Source organism: Equus caballus, chromosome X, assembly GCF_041296265.1.
Source record: "Equus caballus isolate H_3958 breed thoroughbred chromosome X, TB-T2T, whole genome shotgun sequence".
Taxonomy (NCBI): Eukaryota; Metazoa; Chordata; class Mammalia; order Perissodactyla; family Equidae; genus Equus; species Equus caballus.
This window is the reverse complement of record NC_091715.1, coordinates 3,576,160-3,593,021: the sequence shown is the minus strand read 5'-3', so window position 1 is coordinate 3,593,021 and position 16,862 is coordinate 3,576,160. Positions and strand designations below refer to the sequence as shown.

The window sequence follows — 16,862 nt, the reverse complement described above, 5'->3', positions numbered from 1 at the left end:
AACCAAAAAAGTGCAGATATCATACCTCCCTTCTCTCAATCCTAGAGAGACTTTGAGGCTCCTGATGTGTAATATCCATGAAAATGCCCTGAGAGTTTCTTGAATTTGAAATTCAAATGGCATTTGCTTTAAAAAAAATTTTGCCTTCATTGTTATCAATGTTGACTCATCTGGAATAGGGGTGATTATGATTAGCTAAATGCTAACAGAGCAAGCATTCACATTGGCACATCTCTGATCAAGGTCTTTGTCTGATGAGTGGTTTTGGTTGCACAGTAAAGAATCCACATATACCTGCAGTCTTTGAAATGTGTGGTGCATGTAATTGACATGCCCATGTAATTGACATGCAGGTCAGAGAGTACTCAGGGACACCCACAAAATGCTGCTGGAGCACATAATGAAGAGACGATTTCCTCCTGAGGAGTGGAACCTGAGGAACATGCCATAGAGTTGCTGGCACTTGGACTGGATGTTGAAAGGTTTTCAAAGTTAGAGAGTGCGTTTGAGGAGAGGGAGTTTAGAACAGTCATAGTTTCAGAAGCTAGTAGGGGAATGCTGCATGAGCAAAATCTGGGAGGCAGAAAAGTACAGTAAATATTTGGGGAATCAGGGTATTTGGGGAAAACAATACGACTCCCAGCAATAACATGAGCCAAAATTTATGAATCCCTTGCTATGTGCAAGACAATAGTCACACGTTCCTGGAGAACCCACGGATTTGAAGGATAGTTGTGCGTGATATTTTTGCATATGTGATTCTTCTAAGCTCCTTCTTACTTAAGAAAGTTCCTGAAGATTGGATCAAGGAAATAAATAGTTTAATTTTTCCCAGCTTTTATTTTTGGGTGCAATCATGATAGTGTTTTGCTTACTTATCATAAATATTTAGGTACTTCATACTCTATGTTGGCATTCTCATTTTTTGTTCCACCATAGTCACATGGAAGTTAGTGCCAAGTACAAAAATATTAATTTTCTGTAACAGGTAAGCAAAATTATGGTGCTAATAGATAAACGAGGCATGCGCTGTAAGGGAAAGTCATCACATTCATCTAAAATGATCTCTTTAATAGAAGTATATGTTGGGATGTTGGAGGCTATGTGCCAATGTGAGTGTGCATGTGGCTGAGTGTGTGTGTCTATTTGTGTGTGTGTGTGTGTGTGAATGAGTACCTCACAGAGAGAAGCGAGTAGTTCTAACAGTCAACTTAGGCTAAGTTGTGCTGCTGGAACAAAATACTCCAAAATCTTAGCAGCTTGCAACAACAACAAAAACTTATTTCTCTTCTGTGAAGTTTGTGTCAATTTTGGGTTGACTGGTTAGTCTCCACATCCTCTTCTTTCCAAGACCAAGGCTTGAAGAGGTAACCCCATCCCAGACATATTGATCTGATGGTGGAGGGAAAAAATATGGCAGAAATGTGATGACTCATAATATTCCAGCTCAGGAGTGACATATGTCTCTTGCATTCACATTTTGTTGGCCAAGACTGATGTTAGCAGGTGGGGAAGGTATCAAGCTTCCCCAGGGAAGTACATGGGATATTTTGAACCAGTAACAGAGCCCTTTGCACAGAATGTGTCGAGTGAAAGTGAACATAATCACACTGAAAGATGGATGAGAACCATTTCCCTTAACTTTGTTTTTTCGTTGAAATGTCTCTTGTTTATATCACTACATCCTTTAGTTTCTAACTGAACAGAACAAAGAACAGCTCTTGTGACCAATCAGCTAAGTTCAAGAGTGGATAAAGTGGCAAAATCCTTATCTGCAGTAAGAATTACCCTACGTTGCAAAGATTTGAGTGACCTTATGATTCTTTAAGAAAGTATTTTTAGGGCCCTTGTGGTCATTTGATTTTGCATCTTCTGGAATGACAGACTCAGGAATTGAAGTTTGAAATGATTTTGTCTAATCTAGACTAATTTTGTTTTTAGGAATGATTGCACACTAGGTCCCCACGTCAGGCCCACAGAAGAGGAAAGCCAAAGGCAACTTGACCGATTTGATTGGTAAAAATAGAAGAGCTACTTTGAGGTGTGGACAGTTTATTCCTCGCATAGACAGCAAAAGGGGGACACTGCCAAGGTTCCAGCTCCCTATAATTCCTGTCCAACATACCAAAAAGTCATATGGCATAAAGATACCTTCCGTTAGTCAGCAGTCTATGTTCTGACTACAGAAAGAAGCTTTTCATCAGAGTTAATACTACGCAATCGAACTGAAAATCTTCCAGAATCTCTTGACAAGGAAAAAATATATATATACCTATAGAGTTATTGTTTTGTGTCTTTTCTTAATATAACATTTCAGGAGGTGTCTCAGGGCAAATAGAAGCCAATTTCAATTTCAATATGAATTTTCTAAATAAAGATGCATAAAAAACATCTAGCATAATTCAATATTAAATTAGTTTCAGATTTTAAACACATTGTGATTTAATCTCAAGCTCATGGAGATTGTTCAGGGAGGTAATATATTCTATCAGCTGAAAGTTCCATAAAAATGAGAGAGACTCGTGTAAATCTAATAGGATTTGTCTTTTATTCCTGAGAACAGAAACATTTTGATAACAAAATTCACAACAAAAAATACTTACATAGGGCTATGCAATGGCCTGAGATTTTAATAAGAGGCACAGACATATATCAGAGACCTATAAACTTTTAGATTTATTTTGATTCCTACCAAAGAAAGTGTGAAATCACTTCTTCCTAATTCCAGCAAAACAGGAAAGGAAAATTATTATTCACATTTCTCTCAGTCGATCCTCCAAAGCCAGTCAGAGAAAAGGAACAAAAAACCCTATTATTTCCATTATTGCATTGAAGCATTTTTGAGCTAGTAGAAAATTAGAAAGAATTAGACCTTGTTTTTACTGTAGTCACAAATATATGCCTTCAATTTTCCTGAAATGACAACCCGAGATATAAGTGATGATAAATTACAATCTAATATCAATTCTAAAAATCAAATAAGAGAATGCAACATCTGATTTCCATACTTGAGAGAATTAGTTATACACACTACATAGAAGAGTCTATGTTTCTCTCACCAGTATTTCTCCTTCTTCATAGATGGTATGACATAGATGGTACTATGCCTTGAAGTAGGTGTGGTCTTGAGGTCAAATAGCCATAATTCTTCCCACAGATATTTATCCTGTGATTTACATGTACTAGCAAAATATCCAGCACATGTAAGTCACAGGATAAATATCTATGGGATGAATCATAGTTGACCTGAAGACCACACCCTATGACTCAGCAATTCTGTATCTCTTTATATATCCTGGAGCAGAGGTCTTGAAACTTGGTGAGGACTTTCTGAAATTTTTTCCAAGTATAACTCTGTGGATGACCTGAGAGAAATCAATTTCCATACTCTCAGCTTCTAGATGTTCTTTTTCCTAAGGCTTTCTAGTCACCAAAAATCCTTCCTCCCTTATTACAAAAGAATGACCTTCACTACCTATGGCAAATCTTACCATTCTGCATTTCCATGGGAGAGAACAAAAGAGAGTTCCTTCCCAATGCTGGTTTCTGGGAAGCCTCTTTGTTAAAGGCTGCATTAGACAGGCTTCCCAGCCTTACATATATTTTTGTTAAGAGTGAAACTTGGTCTTGTTCAGATGTTATGAATTCAGAAAAAAGAAGAAGCAATAGATAGCTTTGCTGATGCCTTCAAATGCAGAAATTGCACTCTTTTGTAGGGAGCCAATTTTTCAAGGTGCACACGCATTGGGTAAAGCCCCCAGATAAAATGTTGCATGTTATCTTTCAGATTCAGTATGTTAATAACGTTCTAGTGGAGGTTAGAACTTACGTTCAAATTTATGTGTGAAGTGTTTAATTAATTTAAGTAATTAATACATTTTTCCGCCCCCTCTCCTAGCTAGGGCCAGCATATTTACAGTGTCAGTACATATTTGGAGGAGGAATGTGTTTAGGAGTGCTCACTGGTCTCCTCCCAGTGTTGGATTAGAAGATTAAAAAGAAATATTCCTCTGTGGCCTAGTGACAAACTAACCAATCCCATGCATATCTGTAATGGCCAAGAAAATGGTTATTTTCCCCATAAACCATTCCACAACTTCCTCTGTATTGAAAATAAGGTATTTAGCTTAGGCATGCTCTTTGTCTATTTAGGATAACAAGGCAAAGTTGAACTTGAAATTTGCCCTCTTAAGAGGCAAAAACAAAAAATTAAATGTGAACTGGTAGATACATTTTTAATATGAGATCTCATGTTAAGAGCAGTAATTCTAAAAGTTTTCTAGGTTCTATCATTTCTTTATATTCTTGCATAGATAATGTGATCACATAACAGTGTCTCATGACGTTATTTGATGATTTACATACATAAAAGGCAACAAACTTAGTGTATATTAAAAAGAAGAAACAGAAATTACTTTCCTGCCTCAAAATGTAAAGAGCAGCATCCATGACTGGGACATTGGCATTATTTTCTCCTTCACTGTGGTCCCCCTTTCCTGAATTCTCTACAAAGTGTTTCTATTGCATTTAATTTAGGATACAAAAAACTATTTTAAATAGTTTGACATTTGAAAGTGATGTAGATAAAGCACTAAATGGGAAACATGAGAAGAACAGGTATAAAAAAGAATGGACATCGTTCAGGACCAGGGATTTTGAGATATTTTATTTATAAAATCATATTGAAATATTAATAATGGAATGGCTATTCTTTTGTTTGAAGATATTTAAATATTCCCTTTAATATTTGAAGCCGTTTCCCCACCGAGGTTTGAAGGAGATGCCAATTGTTAGATGTAAAGGAATATTATCCCGGATTTCGGGGTCGGTGCAGACCTGGAGAGGGAGGGGAGGACTAACGGCTTGTGTGGAGTTTGAAATGGCTGTTTTGGAAGCCGTGGGATGGGTTTACTCTGGAATAAATTCCAGCAGAATCTTTTTCCCTGTGTCCTCTAATACCTGTATTTACACAGTCCATGATTGTAACTGAATTAGACACTCTGGAGAACTAGGTTTGTTTTTAGGTCATTTAATTAGTTATATTTGCAAGGGCAAATATTGCAGCAGCTTTTTGAAAAAGAACAAAAGGGTGAAAGATTAAATATACATAGAACATTAAAGGCAATATCTATGTTTCTGGGTCAGGCTCTGCTGTATAAAATTAATTTAAATTGTGGTTTGGCAAATAATTTCTATCGAAATCTCAGCAGGTGTTTTTGCTTCACTTGACAGAGGATCTAGGACAATCAAACCATCTTGAAAAAGCAAAAGAAAGTTGGAGGACTTCGTCACTATTTTAAAGCGTACTATAAAGATATAGTCATCAGGACAGTAGGGTACTCATGTGGTTAGAAACAGAGAATGGAATATAATTAAAGAGTCTAGAAATAAATCCTCACATTTATAGTCAGCTGACTGTCTACAACAGTGTTGCAACACTTCAGTGAGGAAAGGTTAGCGTTTCAATAAATGGTGCTGGACAATTGGATATCCGTATGCAAAAAGATGAATTTCAACCCTTCATATCATACATCAAAATACACTCAAAATAAATGAAAGATGTAGGAACTAAAACTCTCAAACATTTAGGAAAAAACATAAGAGAAAATCTTCAGGGTGTTGGACTAGGCAAGGATTTCTTAGATAGGGTATCAAAAGCTCAAGCTTTAGAAGAAAACAATCAATTAATTAGACCACATCAAAAGTAAAAACTTTAGCACTTCAAAAGATACCACGGAGAAAACCAAAACAGAAACCACAGACTGGGGGAAAAGATTTGCAAATGATATTTCTGATAAACAACTTGTATCTAAAAAACATTAAGAACTCTTACAATTCAATCTTACAATTCAATAATAAGAAACAAAGACCCCAATTTTAAAAATGGGCAAAATATTTTAGTAGACATCTAGAGAATAGAAGATAGTACCTGAGAAGATACTGGATATATTTAAGTCATTAGCTTTATGCAAAGTAAAACCACAGTGAAATACCATTTCACCCCCAGTAGGATGGCTATAATCAAAAAGTTAATACAGGTCTTGGCTAGGAAGTGGAGAAATTAGAACCTATATACAGTGCTGATGGGAATGGACAATGATGCAGCTGATTTGGAAAATACTTTGGCAGTTTCTTAAAACATTAAACATAAATTTTCCATATGAAATAGCAACTCCACTCTTAGATATCAACCCAAGAGAAGTGAAAATATATGTCCATACAAAAAAGAATTGTAAAAATTGTATACAAATGTTCGTAGCAGCATTATTCACCATAGCCACCAAGTGGAAACAATATAAATGGCCATCAACAGATGAATGGATAAACAAAAGTTGGTACAGCCATACAGTAGAATATTTTTCATCCATGTTAGCCATATGTCGCTTAATGACCGAAGGGGATATGTTCTGAGAAATGCTTAGTAAGGCAATTTCATCGTTGTACAAACATCATAGAGTTTATAGCCTACTACACAAACCTAGATGGAATAGCCTACTGCACACCTAGGCTCTATGGTACTATTCTTATGAGACCACCGTCATATATGCAGTCCGTGGTGGACTGAAATGTCGTTAACGCGGTGCATGACTCTAAAGTAAATGAAGTAAGTACTGATGCATACTACAACATGGATGGACTTTGAAAACATTATGCTAAGTGAAAGAAACAAGACACAATAGCCTACATATTATATTTATCATTTATCATTTGTTTGAAGTGCTCAGGAATGGCAAATCTATAAAGACAGAAAGTAGATTAGTGAGACTGAGGATGGGAGTGTGGAGCAGGTGCGATTGGACACCAACAGTCTTTTTGGGGTGATAGAAATGTTCTAAAAGCAGATTATGCTGACGGTTGCCCGAATCAATAAACTGACTAAAAAAATCACTGAATTTTACACTTGGATAAGCTAATTTTAGGGTATGTAAATTATACTTCAGTAAAGGTCTTAAAACCACACTTGGGTTAACAAAGAAATTTGGTAAAGAATCAAAGAGAGGGTAGATTAACCTGGATTGCTAGTTAATCAGTGATGTAACTATGTTATAAAAAGTGTAAAAGCATCACAAATCTTTAGAATATTTTGCTCTGTTGGGGAAGTTTGCCTGGGCACTACCTTTCCTCCTGCCCCCAGAAGTATTTCAGATTACGTACTCAAATGTCGTACACTGCTGGGGAGCCTGAAGACCTTGAGAACTGGGTCTTGGGAAAGAGCTCTGGCATTTAACTCACCCCAGACCTTACAGAATGCCCTTTGTTTGGGCCAGTGTTCACCCTTCTGTGCTTCCATCTGCAGCATGGAAGAGAAAAGAGATTTATGAGGAGAAAATTCAGAAGAAGGCAGGGATATAAGGTCAGGCTCACGGGAAAGGCAAAGTCCAGGTATGGAGTCCTAATTAAAGACCTTCCTCAATGGCGACTGCATCTTTTCTGGAAGGCTGTGATAAGGAGATATAGTCAAACTTTAAAGGAACACATTTTCTTGGAGGGAATCAGCTTAATCAGGGAACACATTATCTCCCCTAGTCCCTTCCATGTCTTTTAAGTATAAGTTTAATTTTTTGAATAGCTTTTCTATTTTAGTGAAAGATGTGACATGTTTCTATAGAACCTTAAAATCTTCCTCCATGAATGAATTGAAATTTTTTTCAGAAAAGAGAAGGACTTGTTTTCTAACACAAACAGCTTTGTTGTATATCCTTGTAGCCTGTTTCTCTAAGAAAGGCATCTCTTTTAGGCTTCTTTACACAGTTTTGCCATAAATTCAGTCCATGAGTTAGCTTTGAAATAGGTTTTATATTTACAAATCCTGACAAAAACAACCCAAAAGACATTCAAGTTAAATTGATGGAGATTAATTATTTAAAAGTTTGTTTTAAGACATTTAAAGGGGTAGAATTCTTGGGCATGAATAGATTTCAATATCAAGCTAATGACTGTAATAGATTAACACATCAGTGTCCTGATACTTTCTAAGGGATTGGAAATGAATGGGTTGTAAGGAGAAAGGATTGTTTCCTACAAGACTCTGCCTTTACGTAGTTTGGGTAAAACTAGTGGTATGCTGGAGTCTCAAGGGATCCTGGGCACTTGTTCCCAGCTCTGTCTTAAATGACCTTATGTTACTAGCTTGAAATTGTTTACAGTGGGAATATTTAAACCTCAAAAATGAAATACAATGTATCAGGTTTCCCGCCCACCCGAGTCTGCTTCTTAAGTCTCGCTGCCTGAAATTAACAATATTCAACTCTTATTTGACCTGTGAAAACAGCAACTTCAAATCTTGGTTTCAAAACATGTTTAAGCTCCTTTGATTTATACAGAACTGAAGGACCCTTTTCAGACCCAAGTGTTGTGGATGACAGTTCCTCTTTTTCCTCGCCCTTAGTTCACATATCCTGGCACTCTGTAGGAAGGCGAAGATCAGTTTAATTGATTGACACAGTTCCATTTATAGCAACTGGGATATGCACACCTGGGCTGTGCCTGTCTATAAAAAGAAGACAATTGAGCCAATTAACTAAAGAATTCAAGTGATAATAAATGTTTTGGCCTCTTGTATCTGAAAAATATAAAAACGAAAGTGGCAGCCTGCATACAGAGAGCGTAGGAGAGTCTTTTGGTCTGGTTTAAGGGACCCTCCCTGCATTTTGCCGACGTGGAAAGTCCTGTGAGGCTTAGGTTTAAGGTGATCAAGGTAGGCGACTTCGTTTTTCTTTCTTTTTTTTTTTTTTTTACAAATTCAAGTAGCAATAACATTCAAAGAATATTTACTAAGTGTTTCAGGAACAGAGAACATGATTTTTAATGTTTTATCTTGACTTAAGAAATACTTATTGAAAGTGGTAGATTTTTTTATAGTAGACAGCAGGAGCAGATAATGGGTAGTCTTCTCTAACCACTGGTGTTCAGTAAATCTTTGTGATTTAAATTAACTAGTGACATTTCTGGTTTTTATTTGAAATGTATGTTTTTGAGTTCTTATGCATGAAACTAATGTCAATTTTAAGATATTTTAATTAAAGTTTTCATGTTTACTGTTTCAATGTGTTTCTTCATACATTATAGAATTTCCTAAACAAAGTATATCAGTGACATTTGAAAAATTTATCTAGATTATAGCATGTTAAAATTAGAGGAACATTGGATACTTCATATGCATTTCTTTTAAGAATGTGGGAAATCTCCTTTTTAATAATTTTTTTTAAACTCACATTAGCTTTTTTTTTTGGCAGTAGTATCATTTTAATCCCCAAACTGCATTTTCACTGGATATCTAATATTTTTTGCAAGTAACATTTTGAATTGGTTCTTGTTGACATCTTTATGTTTATATGCATTTTGCATCACCCTTGTTTTTTTGAAATCCAAATGTAACAAATTTCAACTTTTTGTGTGACATTATTTTTTTTTTTCTTTTACTGGGTAGTAGCTCTCTCTCTTCTGATTTTTTTTGCAAACCTGTTGTTTTTGAATTCTCTTTTTTCCCTTCTCAATATGACCCAGGAGCCAACACAAAGAAAAACGCAGATGATATAACCAGTAATGACCGTGGTGAAGATGAAGGTATTTTTTGATTTTTCAAAGCTCGACCCTGATGCATGATTTAATATCTCTCTCTCTATTTTTATTTTTTTCATTTCAGTCTGTTTTTCCTCCCCTTCTCTGAAACGAGTACACTTCGGTGTGCTTCTTTATTTTCTTCTTCTTTGGAAACCACTGGCATTTTTAATCTCAATGACCATGTCAATGACTGCAAATTCCCTGTGAGAAGATGTATAAACATCATTTCTAAATATGAAGTGAGTAACAAAATGCTACTTACGAGGAAGCCCACCTTTTTCTTTTCCTTTTTCCTTTTTTTTTTTGGCTTGGTCACCAGAAGAGCAAATGGAATTTTAAAACTTGCATGTATACTTTCTTTTCTTCCTTCCAAATGTTATTTTGTAAGTTAATATTGTATTTTGGAGCTTCGATCTTCTTAGATCCTTCTATGAACTGCAAGCAAAACTCTGCGAGACACCTTGGTAGGACTTTTTTGGGAGCTGGCATTTCAGTTTTTGTTTGTTTTTTTCAAACATACTGATTCCAAGATAGGTTTCAAAGAATCTTCTCTGGCTCACAGTGAAATACATGAAAAAGTGTTTTAATGAGAGGTTGTTGTTTCTTTCGGGACTGCCTTTTAGCAGCATTTAAAGAAAAATAAATAAGGATAGCAAAGAACTGAACAAGGTCAAAAAGCTAGCTCTGTGCAACTTTCTGTTCACACGACGGCTATTCTGAAAACATTTCTCGCCCAAAAAGTGTTTGGTTGCTATGAAAAGTTTCTTCTTGAAGGATCCCAAATTGTTTGACAGATTATACATGAGAAGTAAATTGATTCTTTTTTAAAAGGTAGAAGATACACGTCATCTAAGCGACCAGTAGCGCACTGCATCCTAGTCCCTCCCCAGAATACACGGTTTAAAAGAAAAGAAACAAAGTCTAAAATAAACCTTTCCTTGCTGTGAAGGCTGTCTAGGCTGGGTGAAAGCACACTTCTCCCATTTGAATAGAAAAATGCATGATATTCGTTTATCCCTCTTAGAGGATGGAGGCCCTTGATGAGCCTGTGGTTCTCAGCCTGAAAGGCTATTTAAAGCAGAGAATTGAGCAGCGAGCTACCCTTGCAGGGCACCAAAATCTCCCCAAAAGTGCCTTTTTATCAATGGCCTCTTTTTCCTGCCCTCTTTGATGTCTTTCATAAATCAATGGCTCTCCAAGAAAAGAAGTTTTGCCGACATTGCTTTCATGCCTGGTCTTCTCTTAACATTATTCTATCTTATTTTATTTTTTACCTACATTCACAGGGCTGTCCCTACCTCTAGTAGCTCTCCAAGAGAGCTCTTCAGATGGGGTTAGAAGATCACATCTGCACCTGATTCAGCAGCTAGCCTCTCCTTTGGCGAGGGCCCCACAGCACCTGTAGTGTTCTGTCAGCATTCAAATATATATGTGTATATTTATAGAAAACCCTTCTCCTTATTCTCTTAAGAGATGGTGTAAACCATCTAAGGATGTAATTTGCACCTTGCTCTGTGCTCTCCTTCTAGTATATTTTCTTTCGATCAGTAGTATCTGTTTTTGCAATGCTCTCAATGCAACTTTATTACCATTAAAATGCCATCTAGTTTTCATTTAATACCGGTAACTTGTGATTTTTCTTTAAACTTTAATACGGCATCTGGTTATTCTTCAAGTTCAAGAGAACCTTGTTATATGTGTCTCGGAAGGTAAGAGATGTTAACCTAATGTTTTCTCTGAGGAAACCCCTTAAAGCAGCCCTCAAAATCTTTACTTATTCCCTTTCCACAAGGAGTTGCCAACAGCAGCTAATGGCAAAATAAATAGGGGCAAAAGCAGCAAATCAGGGGCCAGAGAGAGGGGTGGAACATGCAAACGCCACACCTTATAGACAGCAGCTTTATTTAAAAATTCCACAGAGCATATGGTGAATAATTAATTAACAAAGGATTTTTACTTTCTATTTGAATTTTATATGAGAAAATAAGAGATGTTCTTCTGCTGTGGATTAACTATCTGCAGACACATGGACAGCTTGACACTCTTTTTCTGTACTTGACTGTGACCAGTGAGTTTCTCCTGCCTTCTGTACACTGTATTGTGACACCTAATGACCACATTTTGAAATCGTGATCATTATTCATTTTATTAGTAGCCACAATCCATATGATGGTGGTTCATTTCCTTAAAATTCCTTTCTGATATTTCAAAAGTGTCTCGGTGAATTAAGATAATAAAAACTCCGTTGAATAAAAAAGTGAAAATTGGGGCCAGCCCAGTGGCATAGCGCTCCAGTTCGGGCGCTCTGCTTTGGCAGCCCAGGATTTGAAGGTTTGGATCGCAGGCATGGACCTACACACTGCTTATCAAGTCATGCTGTGGCACGTATCCCACATATAAAGTAGAGGAAGATGGGCACAGATGTTAGCTCAGGGCCAATCTTCCTCAGCAAAAAGAGGAGGATTGATGTCAAATGCTAGCTCAGGGCTAGTCTTTCTTAAAAAAACAGTGAAAATTAATGTACATGGGTAAATTGTGTTTTCTTTTGATAACATACAGATATTTAAATTATTCACACACACATACACACATGTATACATATATATATATATCCATAAATAACTACAGCTGAAGTCAGTCTTCTTAAACATTAAATGTAAGTCTAAGGGATGATTAACACTAGGTAGGTTATTTAATCATAACTTTTCAGAAAGCAGGCTCCACAAATGGACAAATGGTGTCTGAATTTTTATTATCACAGACCATTGCAAAATACTGTTTTTACGTCATTTTTCAATAAAATAATAAAGTAATTGCTAAGAGTGCTCACTGTTTGCAAATCACAATGGGAGTTTATATTCCCTATGAAAATATGTAGCATTTCAGTAATTTGATCTTGAGACTGCAGTCTTGTGCTGTTTCTGTTACATCTCTTTCGTTTTTGTCACTTACATATGTTGGGATATTACAACCAGTTAGCTAGAGCAAAAAACACTTACTTGGACATCTTTTTTTGTTTTGTTTTCATTTTTACACATTTCTGTTCTGTTGATAATTTTTGACCCTTGATTTGTTTTTTGTCACCATCTATCCTGCATTGAGAATTTATAATTTCACTCCTCCTCTTATGTTCCCCTTATTAAGTTGAAAATGAGTTTATAACTCACCTTTGACCAAAGATGGCACTTATACTAAAAATAAACAATAATTTTGAAGTTGGTTTCACACTCAGACAATGAAAATATATTTTGTAATGGATGCCATGTGCTTCTTCAATTTAAATCACCTTTTAGGGTTTAGCACCATTTAGGAACAAAAGTATTTCATCTAAATTCTTTAATTTTTAGTGTTTTAGATATATATGGAAACATACATGTGCATGTGTACTACTTAAATATGTATATGCTTCTCAAAATACAATTTCTATATGTAGAAAATATAATAACATTAACCATTTTCCTTAGGTAATCTTATCAAGGTGAATAATTCAAAAATAGACATGGGATTGATTCAAGTCAAAGCTAGGAAAAGTAACCAGTGTCCTTTGCCCTTTGTTTAGCATCAGTTAATCAGTATGAGTCTTTATTGTATTTCCTTATCTGGCTCTTTTTCCAGACATCCATGATCAGAACAGTAAGAAGCCAGTTATGGTCTATATCCACGGCGGATCTTACATGGAGGGTACCGGCAATATGATCGACGGCAGCATTCTGGCAAGCTACGGGAACGTCATCGTGATAACAATTAACTACCGGCTGGGGATTTTAGGTGAGTGATTCCGTCACGCAAATGACTGTGCAACAGGCAGGGACGAAGTTCTGATGTTTATCTTGTTGGGACTCACTGATTGGAATTACGTTCCTCCAGTTCCTAGGAAATTCTACTTCACAGTGCTCACTTCACACGTTAGGATTTGTCTGTTCCTCTTAATACTTGCATGCACGTGCAGTCTGTTTTTTTAGTGTGCAGTTTGTTTGTTTGTTTGTTTGTTTTAGTGTGCAGTTTTAAATCCAGGAATTTTATTTCATGGAACTCCAATCCCTCCTCAAACAAATGCAGACTCCAAAGTCGTCAATTCAAATGAAATTTTTGTAAAGCACTTTTCTTTCTGTGGGCAGAATGGCGACTTCATTAGCTGATATAGTTCTGTGGAGTGAACACACCTAGGCGATGTGTATGGTAGCATATTTGGCAATGGGTGATAATTTGGTAAGAATTGATAATTTGGTAAGAGATAGATATTGCTTTCTTTTGTGGTTGTGTAGGTAGGTTAATTAGTTTTCTGTGTGTAGGAAAATATTTTACCAAATTCTGTTACCGATTATCTGTGTGCGTTGGGCCTTGAAGAATTGTTGTGTGTTGACGTGTGGCCATTGCGTTTGCGTGCAATGGAACTTACCTCTTGTTGAATTTGTAACCGTTTGTGACTTACAGTTAAAGGGTATTGGCTAAGTGCGTGGCAGTTCAGGAGTAGCTCGACATTGCTTTGATGTTTCCTTCATTGTCTTCCAATTGGGAGGTGGAAAAAATAGATATTTCAGCGTAATATTTTGAGATTCGCCTCCTTCTGTGTTTTTTTTTTCCCTGCTGTCGTACTGTTCACGAATGATATTCTTATGCAAAAAATGTTTGTTTTCAAGGCAAAAATACATCGAAATTATGCAGAAAATTGAGTTTTTAACAATGGTTATGAGTGAGATGTGTATGTTACAGGATGGTTATGGTAAAATATAAAAACTAAAATAAAATGGACTAACGAAGATCTATCAAGCAAGAAATATGACTGAAAATGTTTTCTCCAAATAGGCATATATTACCAGGAATAGTTTCTTTTCAGCTTGATGTTTTAATTTTATTTCAAGCACTTGTTTTTCATTCACATGTGAAAACATTCACCTATAAAAGACTCCAGGAGGAGGGTGAGTAGTAGAAATTCATTTCTAATTGAGAAATGCAAATCATCCATAGATGTTGGCAAAGGCATGTCTTTTGGAGCATTAATAAAGTACTCAAAATTCTCTGTTGGTTTTTTACTTTAAAGTAAACAGGAAAGCTTAAAGTCAAGGGCCTTCTCATTTCATGATTTTATTTTTTTCTTATTTTGTAGGTTCTATGAGCCAGATCTTTGTGGAGCAATTTTCGTTAATTTGACAGAGTAATGATTACATGCCTCTCCGAATATTTTTCAGAGGCTTCTGGCTAGATGCTTTGGCCACTAGTGTTTGAAACAGGAAATCGTGTTTCTTGATCTTTGACAAAAGGTCCATTCTAACAAAGAGGTGGGGAGAGGCGACAACGTGTCGGGGGCTGGGGGGAGCTGCACATAGCCCTTTCAAAGAGGGCAGTGTGCTGGACCCTGTGTAGCATCATCAGACCGAGGAGGCACTCTGGGCACTGTTTTCTGAATGAAGCACCAGGCATTGATCAAGTTCTTCCTTTGGTGGAATAACAATGTGTAGATGTTACTTACAAGGTTAGATTTCAAAAAAAAATGGATTTTTCTCCTCTAAAGCCCAACTGTATTAAGCAGCTTTACACGGCAATCTCTTATCAGTTTGGCCTGTTCGTGAGTTAAGTGCAGATCTGGACAAGTACTGTGGGAATTATATGCATGTTAATTTAAAAAGAAAAAAATGTTCTTAGTTTTAGAATTTTTCTCACTGAAAAATTTTAAGTCTACCTTTCGCTACTGAAAGTTAAAAGAAAAATCATGGTAAGATAACAGAGAGCTGTGAGAGAGGTGACATAGAAATTAAAAAAGCAGTTTGGCATCTCTCTGCCAGTCTATTTACGTCCTGCAAATGAGCTACTGTGGAACCGCCGAGAACACTACAGACCCCATCATATTGGATGGAGTGAAACGTGCCAACATTGCAGATTATACATGGTGACAGAGTTTTTAAAATGTGACTTCATTTATCTCCATCATGGGTCTTGCCTTTGCTATTGTCCTCTTGAAAACTGCTGGGCAGCATTCACTTTTTCCTTGTAGGAAATCACTGTTGTTGGTCTCAAAAATATATATATTTTAATTTTAATTGTTTTGTGTGAGGAAGATTGGCCCTGAGCTAACATCTGTGCCAATCTTCCCCTATTTCATGTGGGACGCTGCCACAGTGTGGCTTGATGAGCAGCACTAGTTCCATGCCTGGGGTCTGAACCTGCAAACCCTGGGCCGCCTAAGCGGTGTGAACTTCATCACCACACCACCAGGCTGGCCCCTCAAAAATATTTCTAAACTATTGGCATCCAGATATTTTAAAAGATGACCAAGTAAAATGGCACAATATTCACAGTGATGATCATTCCAATTAGTGCTTTTGATGTAAATGCATATGTTTTTAGCAAAACATTGAAATATTGGTTGAGTTTTTCTTCAAAAAATAATAAATGCATAAATGATACTTTTATGTCTGAGGAAATGAAAAATATTGTTTGAGATAATTATTATTTTTTTACAGAGTAACAACTGCTATTTTCCTACCACAAAGAGAGGGTTAAAAAGGTAAAAATGGAAGCAGGATGCTGGAGTGGAAAAAGCATAGATTTCAGAACGAGAGAGAAATGAACTAGCATCTTCCCTCTATTCCTTGTCTGTGGTGTGACACTGAGGAAGTCAGCTCATTTTTTCTGAGTCTCTATGGAAAGTGGTAGCATTGTCTCCCCTGCAAGGTTATTATACATATGGTATAAAGGTCCAGTGGGTTTATGTATGTGAAGTTTCACAACCATTACTGGCAACCGGTACACCCAGTCACCTTATAATTTGCACTGCTATTAATGTCACTGGACATTGTATTAATAGCACTGTTGACCCACAGAATTAATTGAAACTGGCCAAATACCTAATGGCTAATATCTATCCAATACTGTCATCCGAACCAAATCATCTTAATTAAAAAAAAAATTATAAGGTTCTTGTAATGTGAAATAAATGAGAAGATCTTCATGCTTGCTTTTTGAAATATGAATGTTTTCTTTAATCAAAACTGTGCGACACAATCTTCTAGCCATTGACCGTATAATTTATTGTCGAATCCAGGACACTTTGAGAGTTATTAATATGCTATTAATAAACTGGAATTGTCCCAGAGAAACTGGGATGTATCATTATGGCTATAAGGTAATTATTTACACCCACATAAGGTCCGATGATTTAACTGCTGTTCCACTTATTTTCAGGAGAGATGCTCTTTTATAAGCGTATTTCCTCTTTGTTCTGCTATACACCTTTGTCATTAGGAAGGCATATATAGCCAAAACTTGAGTCCTATCAAATCTGCCTCTTATTTTTTTGT

The 16,862-nt window shown here is 36.3% G+C and overlaps 1 protein-coding gene across 10 annotated transcripts in view; it reads left to right on the top strand.

Moving 5' to 3' along the window:
• Positions 1-16,862, top strand: part of NLGN4X (neuroligin 4 X-linked) — a 295,552-nt gene that overhangs the window by 167,665 nt on the left and 111,025 nt on the right. For 7 of the 10 annotated variants that reach the window (XM_014728751.3, XM_070258121.1, XM_070258118.1 and 4 more), the window contains one exon: positions 13,180-13,332. In XM_014728751.3, coding sequence (XP_014584237.1) covers positions 13,180-13,332 — 153 coding nt within the window. Of the gene's footprint in view, positions 1-9,507; positions 9,568-13,179; positions 13,333-16,862 lie in introns of all 10 variants that reach the window. The other 3 variants (XM_023633866.2, XM_023633868.2, XM_070258117.1) reach the window with 1 other exon arrangement.